Source organism: Phaethon lepturus, unplaced genomic scaffold, assembly GCF_000687285.1.
Source record: "Phaethon lepturus isolate BGI_N335 unplaced genomic scaffold, ASM68728v1 scaffold782, whole genome shotgun sequence".
Classification (NCBI taxonomy): domain Eukaryota; kingdom Metazoa; phylum Chordata; class Aves; order Phaethontiformes; family Phaethontidae; genus Phaethon; species Phaethon lepturus.
Window position 1 is genome coordinate 46,595 of NW_010522366.1, and position 18,280 is coordinate 64,874.

General features: G+C 39.4%; 1 protein-coding gene across 1 annotated transcript in view; it reads right to left on the reverse strand.

Annotated features, from left to right (window-relative positions):
- The window catches only part of AGBL4 (ATP/GTP binding protein-like 4), a gene marked incomplete at both ends in the record, with an annotated part of 120,119 nt that overhangs the window by 40,748 nt on the left and 61,091 nt on the right, over positions 1–18,280 (reverse strand). Inside the window, one exon of the mRNA XM_010281770.1 lies at positions 15,451–15,562. Coding sequence (XP_010280072.1) covers positions 15,451–15,562 — 112 coding nt within the window. The remainder of the gene's footprint in view (positions 1–15,450; positions 15,563–18,280) is intronic.

Here is an 18,280-nt window from a genome sequence, read left to right on the forward strand (position 1 = left end):
GTACTCTTTTTGGGGGAAGTCATAAAACACCACAGGTTCCCTAGCAGAAGACCAATACTAAGATGAAGGCAGTTTATTTTCAAGAAATACAAAACAATACATTAGCTGAACTCAGAACAGAAAGAGATTTTTCTTGATATACACCTAAGTAAACAGCCTTCAAGTAGCACTTTGCTGATGGGGTCTTTTCCAGAGGTGACTACATTCTAGTAGGGCATAAACGGATTCCTAACTTACATTTAATCTTTGGAACTTTGGATTTAAGATATAATGAGACAGGAAAGGATCCTATTTCAGAAGGTGCTTTTGAAAATCCAAACCTGCAAGATATTCTCACAGTTAGAAAATGATCTTATAGGGGACAGTCCATAAATAAAAGCATTTAAAGCAACAACCTATTTAACACAACAAAATGGTAACATTGGTAGCATTACATTTTCTGCAGTATTATTAATTGAGCAAAAGCATCAAAACCACCAAAAAAACCTCACCAAAATCTGCACATCAACACATAAAAAAGGTAAACCAGACCAAAATGCCATGATGAAAGAGGGACCAAAGCTGTACTTGCTTTACTAACTTTGCATGCAAATTATTTTGCAGAGTTCCATTTTCAGTAATATTAAGTGCATCGTTCACTTCTCCTCCCTGTTGCAAACACTCCATGGAGTGTGTGTTCATCTTAACTTAGATTTTGCTGTTTACACTCAGGCAACCCTCTGTTTCTCCCAGACATGCATTTATGTGAACCAAGGGTTATCAGTCCTCGTAATGTGATCCTTCCTCCTCTTCTTACCGTGTTTTGAGAAATAATGAAATAATTATCAGCATTGTCTCTAAAGGAGTCACCCTGGAACAAGAGCAACTCCAACAGAAATGAAGGAGGCAGCTTACATGTTGGAGTACCCCCGACTTTCTGCACACTCAGGCAGACTTATTGCATGAAGTATGTTCAGATTCTGCAGCTCAGGCCATCAAAGTGAGCCCTCTCAGTAATCCTGCTCTACATTGCAGTTTTCTACATGTCAGTTCCCAGAAGGTAGATATACTGAAGAGAAAAGGAAATAATTCATTTTAAAAAAAAAGGTTAAAAAAAAATTTTAACAACCTTATCAGCATAGGGATGGTGTTTTGAAGATATTTGGAGAAAGATTTGATATTCCAGATGCTCTTGTGAGATAAACCCTCTAAGCTCTTTCAGATCAGTCATTCTCTCTAACAGCTAAACCACCAGAAGTTGGGGAAGCTCAGACTTTGATGCCCATTTAGGTAAACCATGATGGATGATATTTAGTGCTTTGTAAGTCAGACTAGATTATCACAGTGATTCCTGTCTGGTTTTAAAAACCTATTGATCCACTGGTGTCAGCACTGCAGAAGACAGCAAGTAGAACCTTTCAAAATACTTATAAGACAGGGACCATTGCTAACTTTGATGCTGTAAAATTCCAACATCATGCTGTATCTCCTGACAAGAAGAAAATTAAACTTCTGCTAATTAATACATTAACTTTAATTGGATTTTTCACAAGGCATAGTAGTAATCAGATTCTGAAAAGATGACTGAACACATCCATATAGGAAACAGCTATCTGTCCTGTTAATTCTGACTTGAAAGAGTTAAGCTACTAACATAGTTTTCTTGTCTGAGGAAATTTTCCAGCAGTTTTGCATATGGTGGTCCTCTGGGTTGGAGATAGATAGTTTCTAAGCATATACTAGTGAAGCTTGTCAGCAGAAAAGTTTGAACAAGACTAAGAATTAAGTCTTGTTTCAGTGCAGCTTGAGCAACACTATGAATAGGTCACATACATCATGAAAACCAGCCATGAAATATAAGAACTTGCAGCCATCCAGAGACTGATTAATGATTCAAATAAGCAATCTCTTTGCATAATAGCACTTAGGGAACATTATAGACACAGACCCCATTCAACGGCTTAAACTGGGCTCTAGATCAAGAAAACATATGCAAAACTGCAGGGTTGCTGCCTGCAAAATCCAGCTAGTAATGCTACTGGCATTAAGCTATTTTTGATGCCTATGAGTCTAAAAGTGCAGTTTTTCAGGTTTAAGAAAAATAATAACTCTGGAAGCAGCTGTGCTTCACTATAATTCTCACAGGATGGGTTTTCAAAAAGGCAAATATCCTGGCAACTTGAAATCATAAAGGATATCTTTTATACTTTTCAAAAGAGCAACAGTATTATTCGTTCAGCTCTAGTCATCCACTCTGTAACTAAAGCCTATCTGCCTAAAATATCCCCATTGGATCCATTAGTTACTATACCTTTCTTTAAGCTGTTAGGCAGCTGCTGTGTTCTTCTTACAGGATTCCTGTTCTCAGACTGAGGCTCTGGATGACACAGTAAAATAGGCACAAGATGAAAATAAGCAGTGGAAAATCCAATCTACAGGATTATTTAGGATTACTATATTGGAATGAGATATGCCAAGAAATCCAGGGACCTAGCCTATACTTTTGTGCATTGTCACAAAGACAATATAGTGGCCTCCACTGAGGATAATTCCCTTTTATCAAGGGAAATCATATAGTTTGTAGGCTTTCCTCTTACCATTCAAAATACAGTTTCACATCTTTTTTTTGGCAATTTAGTGATACTGTATGGCACTGCATACTACCTCCACCAAGGTTCAGGTAGCCTTGAGCACCATGATTACAGGAATGCAGAGGTACACAGGATAATCAGAAGGGAAGAACAAAGCTTTCTTTTAGGCAGAACAAATACTATTGTTTGCCCATAAAACTGATAGTCCCAATCCAGCCACCATACATCCACCCTCTTCTATGTTGTTCTGGGAATAGTACAAGGGACTGCCAGAGGGCCGTAGCAGAAGCTGTGTTCTTTGCCATGCAGGAACTCATCTAAGAGTGGCCGTACAGACATCCCTGGATGTGGGCAGCAGAGGATGTTTAAGAAAACAATGCAAGCAAAAACACAAATACAAACAATGCTTCCTCAAGTAATAGCATCCCTATTTTTGGCAGCTTCTAGATATCTCAACTCCAGGGACAGCTTTAATAGCCTTTGACAGATGACTTCTTGTTTCTCTGTTACTGATAACTTTCATATATTTGATTTTTTTTTTAAACTAATTTATCCCTCCTCAAATATCTCTTCCAAGCTTGAGGGCCTATGCTATATAAACATCTGTCATGCACAAATAATTTCAAACTTCTTGGTTTCTTTCTTCTTTACCCTTCTCCAGAAAATCCTTATTCAGTTGTTTCTGAGATAGGGTTGTCAGAATTGTACACTGTTCCTAAGATACAGGTAAACATATGAAATACCATAGTATGAATCTAACACATCTTTGCCGTCTTGAGCACAGCTGATCATTGATAGGGTATTTTGAAACCCATCTCACGAGCTTCTTTCCCAAGTGGTATTATATTACTAACTGGCACTGGCATTTTTATTGTCTGCTTCTTTGACTTGACTTCCCTCCCTCTTCATCACAAAGACACACAAGTGTCTTTGCATTTAGTGACACTGGACTTCATCTGCCATTTTATCACTCAGTATCATAAGATACTTTGACTGCACCAAATAATTGTACACCATCAGTAAAATCCATTCATTCTTTTTTTCTGAATAATTTATGAATATTTTGAATAATCCCAAGCCATCTGCACATGTAAATTTCACCCGATGTGAAAACTCACTTTTAACTTCATTTGTCTTTAATCCTAAGGAAGGATCAGATGACATATCCAATGACAACTTGGATTCTTAATTTCTATAACACCATTTGGTTAGCAACTTTGCCAAAGCTTTTCAGAAATTCAAAATATGCAACAGGTAGGGGATTGCCTTTATCTTTATGTTTGTCAATTAATCCAAAAAAGGCTAACAGACGTACGAGGTACAAATCCATCTTCCAAAATGATACGTACCATTAAACCACTGTTATCCATGTTATCTGACTTGTCCCTTATAAAGAGCGGCTCTAATTTGGGAATTCCCTCTAGGGTCCTCACAGTGAACACCAAAGCAAATAATTCATTTAGCTTTTCTGCAAAGACCTTATTTTCCTTGAGCACTTCTTTTACATCTTGATCATCTATCAACCTTATAGACCTTCAGGCAGGCTTCTTGCCTCTGATGTGTTTGAAAAAGTTTTTATTATTAGTTTTTATGCCTTTAGCAAGTTATTCTTCAAAATTGTTTTTGTCCTCTATTATTATGGTTTTGCATTTAACTTGCCAGAGCATACTGGGTTTTTTTCCTTAGTTCATTTGGGCAAGACTTCAAAGGGTGTCCTTTTAATGCTAATGGCCTTCTTCAGTCTAGTAATCCCCTTTGCTAACTTTTCATGCGACCTTTTATAAAGTTGCAGAGTTTTTCAAATAGGGGTAATATGCTTACTCTCTAATGGTAAAGCTGCAAAAATGCGTTCCTACAATGGTGATTTTATATAGCTGCCATGTCACCTGAAAGTGTTATTTTGTTCTGTTTTTTCCTTTTAGCTACTACTTTTAGTTTTCTTTCAGTTTGTGTTGGTCCCCTTTCATAAGTGTGTGCCAGTCTAAGAACTTTTTGGCTTTCGCACTCTACCAGTAATAATAAATTTATTATTACAGAATGATTCTTTGACAGTTATATCTTCAATCAAGACTTAATCCTTGCTCAGGGATAAATAAAAAAATCTAGTCTTCTCTTTTGGGTTCTCTGATTTCTTGCTTCAAGATGACGTCATTTTTAAAGTGTATAGATGCAGCTTCTACATCATATTTGATCATGACACTTAATCCATCCCTGTCATTACATTCTTTGAGTCCTCACTGCTTCTTTGGTAAGTCTGAGCATGCCATCATAAAGATACTTACTGTTACCATCCCATTTTGGCATGAAATTTTAATGCATAGAGATTGTGAGATTGTTCAGTACTTGTTGATATGGTTCTGCCTCCCTCACTTTTTTTTCTTTTCCCTTTTTTGCTTCTGAGCTTTCTTTTAACTATAATGTCACTCCTCCACTGGCTTGGTTTCCTCTGCTATTCATGAGTAATTTTACACTGCTATTCCAGTGCTCACTGATTGAGATGCTATTATGTCAATACCCTCATTTAAAATCAGCATTTCACTTTACCCATCTTCATTGCATACATTGGGCTAATTGTCCACTGGCTGGGTAAGCCTCTATTACAGCTATCTTGCACCAGTAGAATAGCATGAACAGACATAGTTAGGTCAAACACTTGGCCAGCTGTCTGTAAATCATTTTTGAATACTAAGAGCTCTTTTGTATTAAATAAAAAAGCCCTGGCAGTGACTTTGCCCCTGTGTCTTAAAAGGCAAATGCAATCCCAGGCGGAAAATTGAGCTACATGAACAAAGGGCATGTTCCCAATGCTGTCTGAAGTAGGAAAAATAAAATGGATCAGCTCATTCCAGGCATTTCCACTTGCATCCTGTGAGAAGCCCCATCTCTAAGAAGCTCTTGCGAGAGCCAGCTGGAATTGACTGCTCTATTGCTCAGGAGCTCATTCTTCTCAGTGCTCATCAGTTCAAATGCAACCATAGAATGAAGCAGACTTGTCAGTGACCTTGACTCTGACCCAGTTTATAGAAGCACTTGGGAGAGGAGCAGAAGCAAAGGAGGGATTTTTTGTAAGTGGATAAAAAAAAAAAAAGATATCTCAAACCCTGTGTCTCACTGAAAACCAGAGAAGGGGAGGAGAAACATGAAATCAGAATTCCTGAGGAGGAGCTTAAACATGTCTCCCAGACTCAGAGAAACTCTCAACACCACATTGAACATGTCAGCCACTCCCTGATTAATGCTACTTAAAATAAAAAAGCCTCTCCCCCCAATGCAATTACTAAAAGAGGAATTTGATAACATCGCAGCTGTAAGAATCACAGAAAGTAGAAGCAGAAAGAAGATGCAAGCAAGTGAGAAAAGAATCCATACTGAACCTCTCTTGTACACTCAGACCAAGAAAAAAATGTGTGTATTATATAAAGGGAATATTTTCCTCCATTGACAAGGGGTAAATTCTTTGAAGAGGTGGCTGTGATTCATCAGCAGGGTGCTGGCTGATGCCCTAGAAAAATAGAGAACATGGCTGTACATCTTCAAAAAACTATTTTAGGAGACACTATTTCCCCAGAGGGATATTTGAGTTGTGTTCAGCCCCCTAGGCATGTCCCAGGAAAATATAACCATGTTTTGATGGTAGGGAGGATACTAAAGCTTTGATGGATGATATTTTGATCCAAGGTAAAAGAGAGGAGTTTGACTAAAGGCCCTGTGGAAAGAGACAGAGCTGCTGAGCTAAAATGAAGAAAGCAACAACGCAAGTTCCATGTGATAGCGATAAAACACCTGGAGGAAAACATAAGGTGAACAGTGGATCACTGCAAAGTAGAGGTCATAACTAACACGTCTGCCCCAAACAAAAAACAGCAGTACAAAGACTTCTCAGAATGGCGAACTACAGAAAAAACACCCAAACATATGCCTGATTTAGATGTTTAGAGCAGCAACCTGCAAATGCTATTGCACAGATACCCCAAGTCACAGGATGCAAATATTAATACATTTGAGAAACTGAAAGAATTAACTAAAGGGGTACTTATCTAGATATATGATAGTGAAGCACACATTAATTTGTCTGCAGTGTTTGAGTGTAATGGAGAACAGCAGCTCAGGTACAAACAAAAACGGACCATTATTGTGTTGAAACAAACAATGGTTTTGGATCTAGTCTCTGGGATTAAAATGTTTCATTCTTCTCTGGGAGATGCTTTTATCATTTTTTATGATCTTAGAGGTCTTTTCCAACCTTAATGATTCTACCTGTGTCAGAGGCTACCACTACGATGATACAATTAGCACATTGAGTCCAAACAGAGACGGATTTGGTAGATGTAGATGTATGACCTGTAGAGTCTAGACTATTTGACAAAAGTATAGTGGAGCATCATTCAGAGCTAGATTATGAATATGTCAGTGTGATCAAAACAAAATAAAACAAAACAAAAAGCCTGTCTAGTTTAGATGAAATGTGAATGGTAATTCCCAGCATCTTTGCAAAAAATAAGGCTATTAGCAGAGGACGGCCTGAACAGCACTCCCCTTCCACAGCTATCACTTTAAGAAGGAGTTCACAGTTCCAGGTGGGACTTTATCTAATGGTGTCAATGATTCCTAAGATGTTACCAGAGAAATTTTATATTCATGTTAATATATATACATTTATATATATGAAGATATACATGTAGGGAGTATACATGTTGAAAAAAAAACAAAGAGAAGGGGCAAAGATCATAGATTAATTGGAGATGTGAGTGGAATCTGTAGAGCTTATTGAGTCTATCCAACTGCCTCAAAAGGGAAATAACTCTATCTGAACCTTTCCCAATAAATAGCTGTCATAGAACCCTCCAGTGCTAAAGATTCAACACCTCCTGTAAATAATCTATTCTAGTGGCAAACTAGCTCTGCTGCTAGTAAGTTTCTCATAACATTGTGTGTGTTCAAAGGACCGTGGGAAGGAAGGTGCTAAGATCACAAGCTGCTAAGATCAGAAGCTGCTTTACCAAGCAGATATATAGAATATATTAGTTGATCAAGAAAGCATGTTTACTCCAGAACAAAGTGGAAATAGATTTGTTAAAATTGAGTGAAAGAAACTGAGGAATTCTTCTCAACTGCTACTCACTCTCACAAGATTGCTTATCAGAAAATACCACAGCTAACAAACTGATCATGCGCATCACATTTATTTCTGTCAGCAGATACCCAGTGTATTCATATTTAACAATGGGAAGAGTTTAATGGAAATACTTTTAAACAGTCTATAGGAAGTATATTAGCTAAAGCATTAGTAACTCTTAGTATGCTAGCCCAACAGTAAGGTGGGAAATAGAGTCAAAATCCTAAGCACCTACTAGCAAAAGCTACAGAATCAGACACTGATCTGTACATCACATTGTTAAATTATGCCCTAGCACCGGTGATACAAAGGTTTCCCTTACTACTGTTTTGTTCAACAGAGAAGTGAAATAAGTATGATATTCGCAATACTAAAAAGTTACACTTCAGTCAATAGGGACTTGCAAGATAGAAGCGGTATGGGGCAGTTCTACGATGTCAACAAACTGGCACAAACACAAATATCACCACGGGGTTACCACAGTTGAACACATACTGCTTAAGAAGAGGTAATATCTCTTCTAATTTCAGGAGAAGAGAAATAAGAGGCAGCATGTTGGCCCGTTTGCCTGAGAAGACCTCAGAATAACACGCACTATTATATATATAACATGCACGGCTGAGAATTATTGGCAAAAAATTATGCCTGATGATAACTGTTTTGATGTCTGAGTGAAAACCATCAGGTACAAATGACAACCCAGGATATCTGAGGGACTATCTGAACATCACTTCTTACTAGGTTGTTAAAATTCAATATTGTGTTAACAATGACTATTCATTACTGTTGTGTAGCTGGGGAAGGAGGTCTAAGAGCTCTGCTAACTGCAAAATGGAGCCAGGTAGCATGTTATGCTACAGATCTCATTACCCTATGTTAATCTGTTATGACTCCATATACCAGATGATGCAGACCTCAGCTGATTTGTTTGGCTCCAGCTGATTTCTGAGCAATACCAAACCCCAACCCACAGCCTTACCAAACATTTATTAACATCCAAACTGGCTTAAGCTGGAATGACAATCAGCTTATAATTTTCCAGTGAGATATGTTCCACTCTGCTGCTCCAATTTATAACAGGAGCAGAGGAGATGATGAGGGAAAAGAAGAATTTTTGAACAGAAAACAATTGCTTCCAGTCATTCAAATGTTAGATTAGATAATACTACTGGTGGGCTTATAGTATAAGAAGACTAAGTGTACAATTGTGATGTGAAACCCTTGCAAGATCTGTTGTTACACTTTGTCAACTCTCCAGTATCACGTTGATGATAATACTAATAACATCATTTCACAAGACGAGTGGAAGTAGAGCCTCTAAGATTGACACAGTTTGCAGGACTGACAAAAATAAAATTTATGTCACACTCCAGCAAAGTACATGCATCTCGGTGACCAGCAGCATTTTTCTTAAAGTGGAGTTTTCCAGTGAAGAATGTAGCACTGCCAAAGGCAAAGAGGATGGGAGGTCACTAAAGCAATGTTGCCATTAGGGATAGTTTCAAGCTGTAAAATATCAGTTACAGGTTTCTAAGTCTTCACTTTGTGACCTAGTTTTCCATGGAAGAAGAGTGCTTCCCTCAAAGTACAGTGCTGCCTTTATAACCAGAGACACTGGAAAAAAAAGATCCCGATTTTCATCACTACAAAAGTTCGGGATAATAAAGTCGGGGGTTGGATGTGCAGCACATGGTGCACTCCCACATTGTCACACTTTGAACATGGCTCCTGCACAGTCAAAACTACTGTCTTCAACAGTACGCTCTAGATGCTGCTACTGAAGGCCTAGCAAAGAAGTAGGCTGAACAGCATTGACTGTCACCAGTCTAAACAATGTCTGAAGATAACACCAGTCAGAGTAGCATGCAGAAGGGCAGCGACTAAAAGCCTACGTCAAGTAATAACATCTGAATTGCATCTTTGAAAGCGATGGGGAGTGGCCTGGAGTGATAAGAACATGTGTAGTCTCATGACAGGGATGAGCAGCTCAGTACCAGAATGGGAGAAACAGAAGGTGAAAAGAAAGGCTGTGAGTACAGGGGAGGGCTGAGGCTGTACCCTTTGGCAATGATGATGGGAAAACCTAGAGAAACTGCTTAGCTGAGTAATAAAGTCAACTGTAATGACTTACAGATTGTCAGGGAGAGAACGTGTTTCCCTTCAACTGGCTACACTAGCCTGCTTCATATACCACTCAACATTCAACCTCACCTGGTTTCTAGTATCTGGGTTTATCAGCAGAGAAGGCAACAAGCTGGAACTCAGAGATCAGCTCAGGCCTTTTCCCCAGGCCAGGCTATCTCTACTGTCTTCCTGCAGTAGTAAAGGTTCATGATGTACTGAGGGGAGCCAACCCTAGCGAAGGATATCCATCTGCCTCTAAAGAAGGGTCTAGAGATAGATAACACAAAACCAGAGGAGTGTATTTTCAGTATGTTTGGAAGAAAGTAGATACATTCTCTTTATGGAGAGGAATGTAGTCACCTACCAATGAATCCAGAGTTACATTGACTTATCAGACAAATGTTAACTCATCTGTAGTCTTACTGCTTGCACACCCAAGCCTACCTGGATCAAAAACAAGGGCTCCCTAGAGACAGGAAGATTGGAAACATATGCTTATATTCAAGTCTAAGCCTACACATGTGATCTTAAAAAACCTTCTCAAAACCATAAAATGAGTCATTCAGCTTTAAATATCCACCCCCCCCTGCTGCATTATTACGTTTACTCATCCTTTCTTATTATTAATTCTGTTGTCAGTAGATATCCACAAAGCCCACAGGCAAAGTGTCTCTTTACCTCATGCCAGTCCAGAGCAATAGCAGATTGTCATCCTCTATCAGTTAATTCATCAGCTCTGGTGGCAGATGTCTATGTGGTGGATGTAAAGGTTCCAGCCCAGCTGATGACTCAGATTTCAGCATGCTGGGGCTTCATTTCATCTGTATGTTTGGTTTGAATCAATGAAAACTTTCACCTGGAATAGTATTAGAAGTATGTAAAGGCTGCAACATCAAGCCCTCCAAAGTCAGAAATGGAAACAGAAAGGTTGTCTATGCAGAAATCATTTAGGACTTTGGCATATGTGTGTATTACAAAGGAGATGACAATTAATGAGCACACCCTAGGTGGGTATGTTTGTGGTTTCTTTTCTTTTTGGTCAGGTCTCCAGCTCACTTAGGGCACATGTGAATAGTGTCTAACATAGGAATCATTTGCATGTAGGACTCTGGCTTCAGTGACAACAGGAGGTGAAAAACAGGCAGAATAGAAGACAGATGCAAGAAGACAAAGTACAGTGTTGCAATGAGAGTGCCTGGGAGCACTGCATCCCATCTCTGCATTTTCATTTGGGGAGGGCAAATCACTTGAAACAGATTCTTCCCAAGCAGTCAGTCACTGCCTATTCCTTGTCTTCTAGGTCCTAAGAACTCCAAATGACAGAAATAGTCTATCCCAATCTTCCTTGGAGAAGGAAGAGGTAGAAATGAGACAGTGACAGTGAACTTTCAAGCCTTGGTGAATGACATGAAACAAACCCGATCCCAAGCATCTTAACTTACCTATCTCAAATGAGAGGTACTTTGATCATAACTGTCTCTTCCTCTGTATCCTATCCATACAAGGATAATGTATTTGTGTCACAGGGGTCCCCCAAAAATAACCAACACTTCTGAAATGCTCTCAGGTTATAGCAACGAGCAAAACAAAAAAGCCCTGTCTAGCATAACAATTCTATCCTCAAAGCAGGGTCTGAATAGCACACAGTAAATACAGGACAGGGCTGCACAATGAACACTGAAGCTAAAACAAAACACTGAATAGCTGCTTGTTATGTGAAAGTTTTCCATTTGGAGAACTCAGTGAGGCAGGCGTCTAACTGAGAGAATAACATGAGCCCCTATGATTAAAGACCATAATACAATGCACATACTCAAGGGGACTGAGCTGACACTGAACACACTACCTAAGTTCACTCATTAAATCAGTTTTAAAGAGTGCATTTGCTTGTCGGGAAAAGCGATGGATGGCCACAGGAGACCTGTCCAACAATCAAGCAGTTCTTCTGCTCTCTCTGTCTCTGAGGTTTCATTTTATCCCAGAGATAAGGACTGTTTGATCTCCATAGACCATCCATATCCTGATCTTGCCAGTACTGAGCACTTAATCCTCAGTCCAAAACATTTAGGCACCTGCTTAACCATAAGCACACAAGGAATACTGCTGAATTCAGTCAGATTGTTCACGTGCTTAAAGGTAGCTGCGCATATATGCTTTATTAGATTCCTTACCTAGACATTCATTCTCCAAAGAACTCTCTACACGAAGTATGCTATCATGCCCAAGCAGAACTTCCTGGCCCCACAGTTCATCTGTTGGAACAGCTCATATCAGCATCCTTTGATGTACATCAGACAAAAGTCAGTGGACTTGGTTTAAACAATTCATTCATCTTCTGAGCTAATTCTGCTAACCTGCTCCAGCATGAACAGGGGAACCATCTACTTGTATAATTTGGTGGAGAAGTGGGAAGGTAGTGATGTCTGGCATTTGGGCAGGGAAAGATACTGAAGAACAGAAATATCTTCAGCCAACAACACATTATCTAGAAGAGCAAGTCTGTCACTTCAGTCTCATCTGCAAGACTGACACCACTAGAAACAGTTGAGAATATCCCCTCACTTCAGATAGGCCAACACAATGACAGTGACTTACCATCAGGAGTGATTGTTTCAAAATCAGTGACATGAAGATCAAAAGCTTCCTATTGTTCTCTGATTTCTTGACCCATCTACTCCCTCCTAAAGATGATATGGTCATTATGGAATTTGAAACATTTTAAAAATAAAATAAGCACACTTTGTAAAACCCAGAAGAACAGAGAACCACAGGTGTTTTGGTTTATTTTTATACAGTAGCTACTGTAAGCACTTAGTCTTGGACCATTCAGTGCTGGAATCACTGTAGCTATGGCACTGTGTGTGCGCTTCATACCCACTTCACTCATTTCTGTGTCAGTCATCCTCCGCCTCCAGAATGAACTTTTTTCAAAGGAAACAGCTTATCTTCCATACTGCAGCAGCAGAAGAAAAATCCTCCTATACAGTAATATTTAAAATGTGTTTTTATGCTCTTATGGCAGCTAATTTTCCTTAAATGATTTAAGGGAATGAATACATCTAAAAGGCCTGCACTGAGCCATTCTGCAATAGCAACATGAAGCTGAACTTCCTCTGCTTTAAAGGGCAGCTCCTCATGGCAGATCTTGCCTAGAATGGATGAAGGTTATTTTTTATGACATTGTTTTGCAGGGAACCTTACTTTGCTTTTTATTTCATTTCCTATTCCGCAGTGTTGGGAGACTTCAGGTGAGAAGAGGGTGGCAGAACCAACATGTTCAAATGCTTAATCCCTGATCTGTTGCAGTTTGACAACAGCCCCCCTGCAACTGGTTCACCTATGCATACAGCCAACCATCTGTCATGCGTTACTCATCTAAAAGTTACACTCGGCACCTGGACAGTACTTAAAGTCTTTAGCAGCCTGAAGTGATTCAAAGCAGGTTTTTATTCTGGCACTCTGTCAGGAGGGGAGGGATGAGTTTTTTATCTCAAGTACTTAATAAAACCAGTCACTGCTAAAGCAGAACGGCACACGTAAGGTCCCATGCCTGCTGAGGCAGCTGGCAAGTTTTCCACTTTTGTCCCAGAACTTTGGATATTGTGTCTGTTCCTACAAATATTAGTTGGATCAGAGTGACTAAGAATCTGGTCTTGCCTGAAAAAAACAATAATTCCTTATACTGCATTGTATTGCTGAGGGTCTATCAGAAAGGCTGGTATTGACTAGAGCATGATAAAACCAGACAAGAAGATTTTTTTGGTGAGTAGCTAATTCACTGAGAAATGAAACTCTAAAGAGCCACATGAACTTTGCTGATAGTTTAATCAAAAAAAAAAAAGACTCCTAAATAGTAATAAAAAAGAAAAACAAAAACCCTGAAAATTAACTCTATCCCAGCTGAAACCAGGAAAAAATGAAATGTTGCATTTGTGTTTGAAAGGCTCCTTTTGCTTTCCCTCAGAAGGAAATGGACTGGAACTGGTTCTCTCAGGTTGATCACCGGGGAAGGGTAGGAAAGAGAAATGGAGGAAAAAAAAGATTTCCATTTCAGACCAACTCTGACCGAACATTTCTTTTGATTTTTCATTTTAGCCACCACAGCAAATAAATGCATTCTTCACACACAGGGCAGCTGGAAACTACCAGCTTTCCAAAGCTTCCCAGAAATGGGACAAAGCTGAAAAGCATTTCCCCCCTGCCCCCAAGAATAGCTTTATTTTACTGACAGTGACTTTTAATAGTGCCAGGGTTTGTTGTTTTACTAGCTAGAAGCATTCCCCTACACCCAACTTTCTTGTAATGCTTAAGGACCTCTTTATTCTTGGAAACAAACTTTGTTCTCAGACAAAGCAGCCTGCGTGCTCTCTCCATCATCTAGAAGGAAAACTGTCTTGCTATTTGGGGTAGGAAACAGAGGAAAGACCAGGCTGGCTGTAAAGTTCCTTTCTTTAATTTCCATCATCATCACTATAATACAGCAGGGCTTAGGCACCTTGGTGACAGGCACAATGCTAGGTGCTGCACAAACACCATTCAAAGACAAATTCTGTGCCAAACAATTAGCAATCTAAGAAAATATTTTCCATGCAATTGGATTCCACTCCATATATAAGGACCTTATCTATTAACCTATCCTCCTTGTACCTAAAACCCCTTCCATACAGGTATTGTTACTATCTGGAAAAGAAAAAGTCTAATTAAGATGTACTGGGAGAACCAGGAGTTAAATTAAAGGAGCTCTTATCCTATACATGATGTAGCCAGGGGTAAGAATCCTCTTTCTTTATTAGCAAGGCAAACCAGGTCCTTTTTCACACTAATAGAAAGAAAAAAAAAAATCAGCAAAACTTCAGGGAATTAAAGATCCAAATGTATCTCCATAATGGGAAGTAAAAAGAAAGAACAAATACCAGGAATTCCATACAGACAAAAAAATCATTTACAAAATCTCATCTTATTTTTTTGGTAGTGATTTTTTCCTACCCATCTCCATCTTTGTTCAGCAGTTTTTCTTAGGTGCTACGTTCAATAATCCTTCTGCGCTTTGATGTCAAACATTCAATAGCTGTCTGCCTCCCTCCCAGTCCTCTTCTCCATATTCTCTGCAATCCATCTCCTTTGATTAGCTAAGATTTCACCTTCAAGAACACTTCTGCTTCTCTGAGTGAGCAGGAGTGTGTGCGTGTGTGTTTATATAATATTTGCAAATATTATCCCCCTCCCGCTCTGCATGCTACATAGCAACCCCTGCCGGCGCTCTGGATTAAACATCAATGCCATTCAGTAATTCAATTTGGGGGGCCTGCTGTTTTGAATCCAGCTCAGGACATCATGAGAGCAGCTCGATTGAATTTAGGCTCTGCTTTCAGAATTATTCCATGTTTAATCTGAGCTGAACTTCATTTCACTTGCTCTCTCCACTCTGATGCATCCTGTGACAAAAGACGCAAATGGTCCCTGATCTCATGCAGTGGGGGTGGTGTTTGCTTATTTCTCTTTTATTTTGGTTTGCCAAAATAAGATTTGGCAAGATCTGGATTAAGCTACGTCAGAGTTACTGGCATCTTGCACAACCCCGCAGCGGGAGAGTCGGTACCTCAACAAGTGGCTGTTCTGATATCGCCTTTGCCCACTCACCGGATTGTTGTACATCTCTATGATGAGCCGTTTCACTCCGTGCAGTGTGGGATGAGCCCAGGGAGATGGATTTGCCCAGTGCCGGTTTAAATCAAACCCCATCAGGGAGCACCTGCACACACACAAAAAAATCACACACAAAGGGCATATGTGGGTTGCAGCCTCTTCTGGCTTCAGCTGCAGAATTAAGGCTATATTCTGCAGCTTATGTATTTAAACAAGTTATTCTCATGGAAAAAAGCAACAACAAATGCTCCCCCGAGGAAAGCCTGCAGCAATGTCCACTTTTAGAAATAATGTGAACAGCGGAGAATCAACTGAAACATCTTTGGTCATTCAGCCTTCTGCCCCTCCACACCGCATATGCTCACACTATCCTTTGCTTTTTGCCAGCTTGCCACGCTGGCACTGGAAGAGCCTTCTTGGCCTTCAAGGGTCCCTTCTCTTCCATGCTCTAACTCGGGGTCTATAGCTATGAGGATGATTCATAAACTGCACTACTAGGCCTTTACTTTGCCCCCAGTCAGGACTTGACTCAGCAAAGCTGTTAAAAGCATTGAAATCAATGGCCATTAAGTATGTGCTTAAAGGATTTAGAGCATGAATGTAACTGTTCCACTAACCCAGGGCCTCAGTCTCTTCCCCTCCTATGATTGCCTGCACAAAAGTTAGCCAACCAAGACACTAAGTTAAAATGCTTATTGGTCATGAAATCTTGTGGGCGTTGAAGCATGTATGCCACCTTGCCTTCTCCTTCCTGCCCTGACTCATCCCTCTCAGTACATTGTCTTAAGTTTGATTCTGCTGCTTCCAGTCCCATGGAGTAATATCCCATTCTTTGTGAAGTCCCATTGAAACTCAATGGGCTGTTGGCAGAGAGAACACAGAATAAATTAAAAAGATGGAAGTGGCACAAATAAGCGAGGGAAATAATGTCCCTTGTCTACCACAGAGATCCCCTGGACAATCTGTGGCCACAGATACAAGCCATCAGAGAAGTCCCTTCTGTCATTTCAAGCTGAGCTTGGGACCAGTGGACCTTGGGTAGATCTTGCTCAGGAATTCTATGAAATACCACACAAATAATAAAAGCCCAGATGCAACTTCCTCTATATTTAAAACAAACACACACACGAAAAAATCAACCTCAATGCTAAGTGTTAAAGCTTCTTGAGAAAAGAAGAGCTTTCATTGATCCCTGATCTGTTATGAGAATGTCTGTTCAGCCTTAATCTTTTAAACACAGCTATGCAAACAATAGAGGTTTACTCCAGTAGCACTATCCTTCAAGAAAAATTCTAAGAATCTGATGACTGAAAAACATAAGTTTAATTGCAAAAAGAAAGGAAAATGCCTCACTTCTGTCACAGCTGAAACAAATGATTGCATACATCAAACCCAAATAAAAACTAGGAAAGAGAGGTGAAATGCTAATAAATGCTAAGAAAAGTGAGGGAATGAAACCAGAGGATTAAATTAATTTCCAAAAATAATGAATGAACATTTTCCTATGAAACAAAAATACAAAGTTAACAGGACGTTCTGCTGTAAGAATTCTTATGGGAATCTAAGCAAGCAGGAGCTGCCTTGCTCCTTGACCTTAGACAACGCAGCCACTAGGCTGTCTGCGAGTTCAAACACCCAACTGACAGCTCTGCAACTCTGTCACTGCTGACTTGGCGTACAGATGAGCCGGATGGCTCACGGTGGTGGAGAAAGCTACCTCCTTGTCTTGGTGGTCACTTGTCTGCTTGTTTAAAGAACAGGTGGATTTCTCCTCTGGACACTCCAACAGCTACAGTTTCACAGACAAGTCCGAAAGTTGTCTCCATCCCACTATAAAGCAAAACACATTATATAAGATTTCTCTATCTTTTTTTGTCTTCACATAACCTCTCTCCCCACAGTTCTACTAAATCCTATCTTCTATTGAACTCACAGACATTAATATAAAATCAGAAATACTTCCAGAGACATAGGTGGAATTACACTGGGATAAAACCGGTATAAGAGCAGAATCACAGGAATGAGTTTTTCATTTAACAGATGCAGAAACTGTGGTGATTATCGTAAGTCTTACTGAATTTTGGTACAGTTCCCAAGAAAACAGCATGTTCCATCTACAGGATAACTTTAAGATATCAGAACCTGAAATCACATCCCCGTATACAGTTAATGTGTCCCATTTACATTTTGTTTTAAGAATATTTGAAACTAATAACACTACAGAAAACAAGTATATTATGATTCCATTATGTTCTCCATAATCTCCAAAACACATTGAAGTGGCCAAGCTACAGACCACCAAAAGCAAATTTTAAATGCAAACATGGATTGCCAATATTAAATTTGGGGTTTGGGACTTTTTAGATAACTTTATATGTCATCCCTATAGTGAACAGAAGTAAGCAATATCTAATTTCTGTAAGATACTAAGGCATTGCAACTTGCAATATTTGGATTTGCCATGAATGTCTGGTCAGTGATGAATCTCACAGTTCATTTCAAGCAACAGGAACAGTTGAAAACGGTTGTCTTTACTTGAGAAGACTTTATAAACAGAAGGAATCAATGCTTGACAAACAAGTTATTCATTTGGGAAGCTCCTCTGAGCTCTATTTAATAGGAACCCAAATTAATTTCCAAATATCATTTAGCTAGTCTTTGATGTGGTATATCACATCTTTATCAATGTAATAACAATTAATTAAATTTCTGGTGTAGGCATTACTATTTCTTTCCAGTCGGGGAACAGTGTTAAATTTTCTTCCCCCATCCCCACCCCGTTTTTAAGTTTCTTTTCTTTCCTTTTTGCCTAAAGACAAATTTG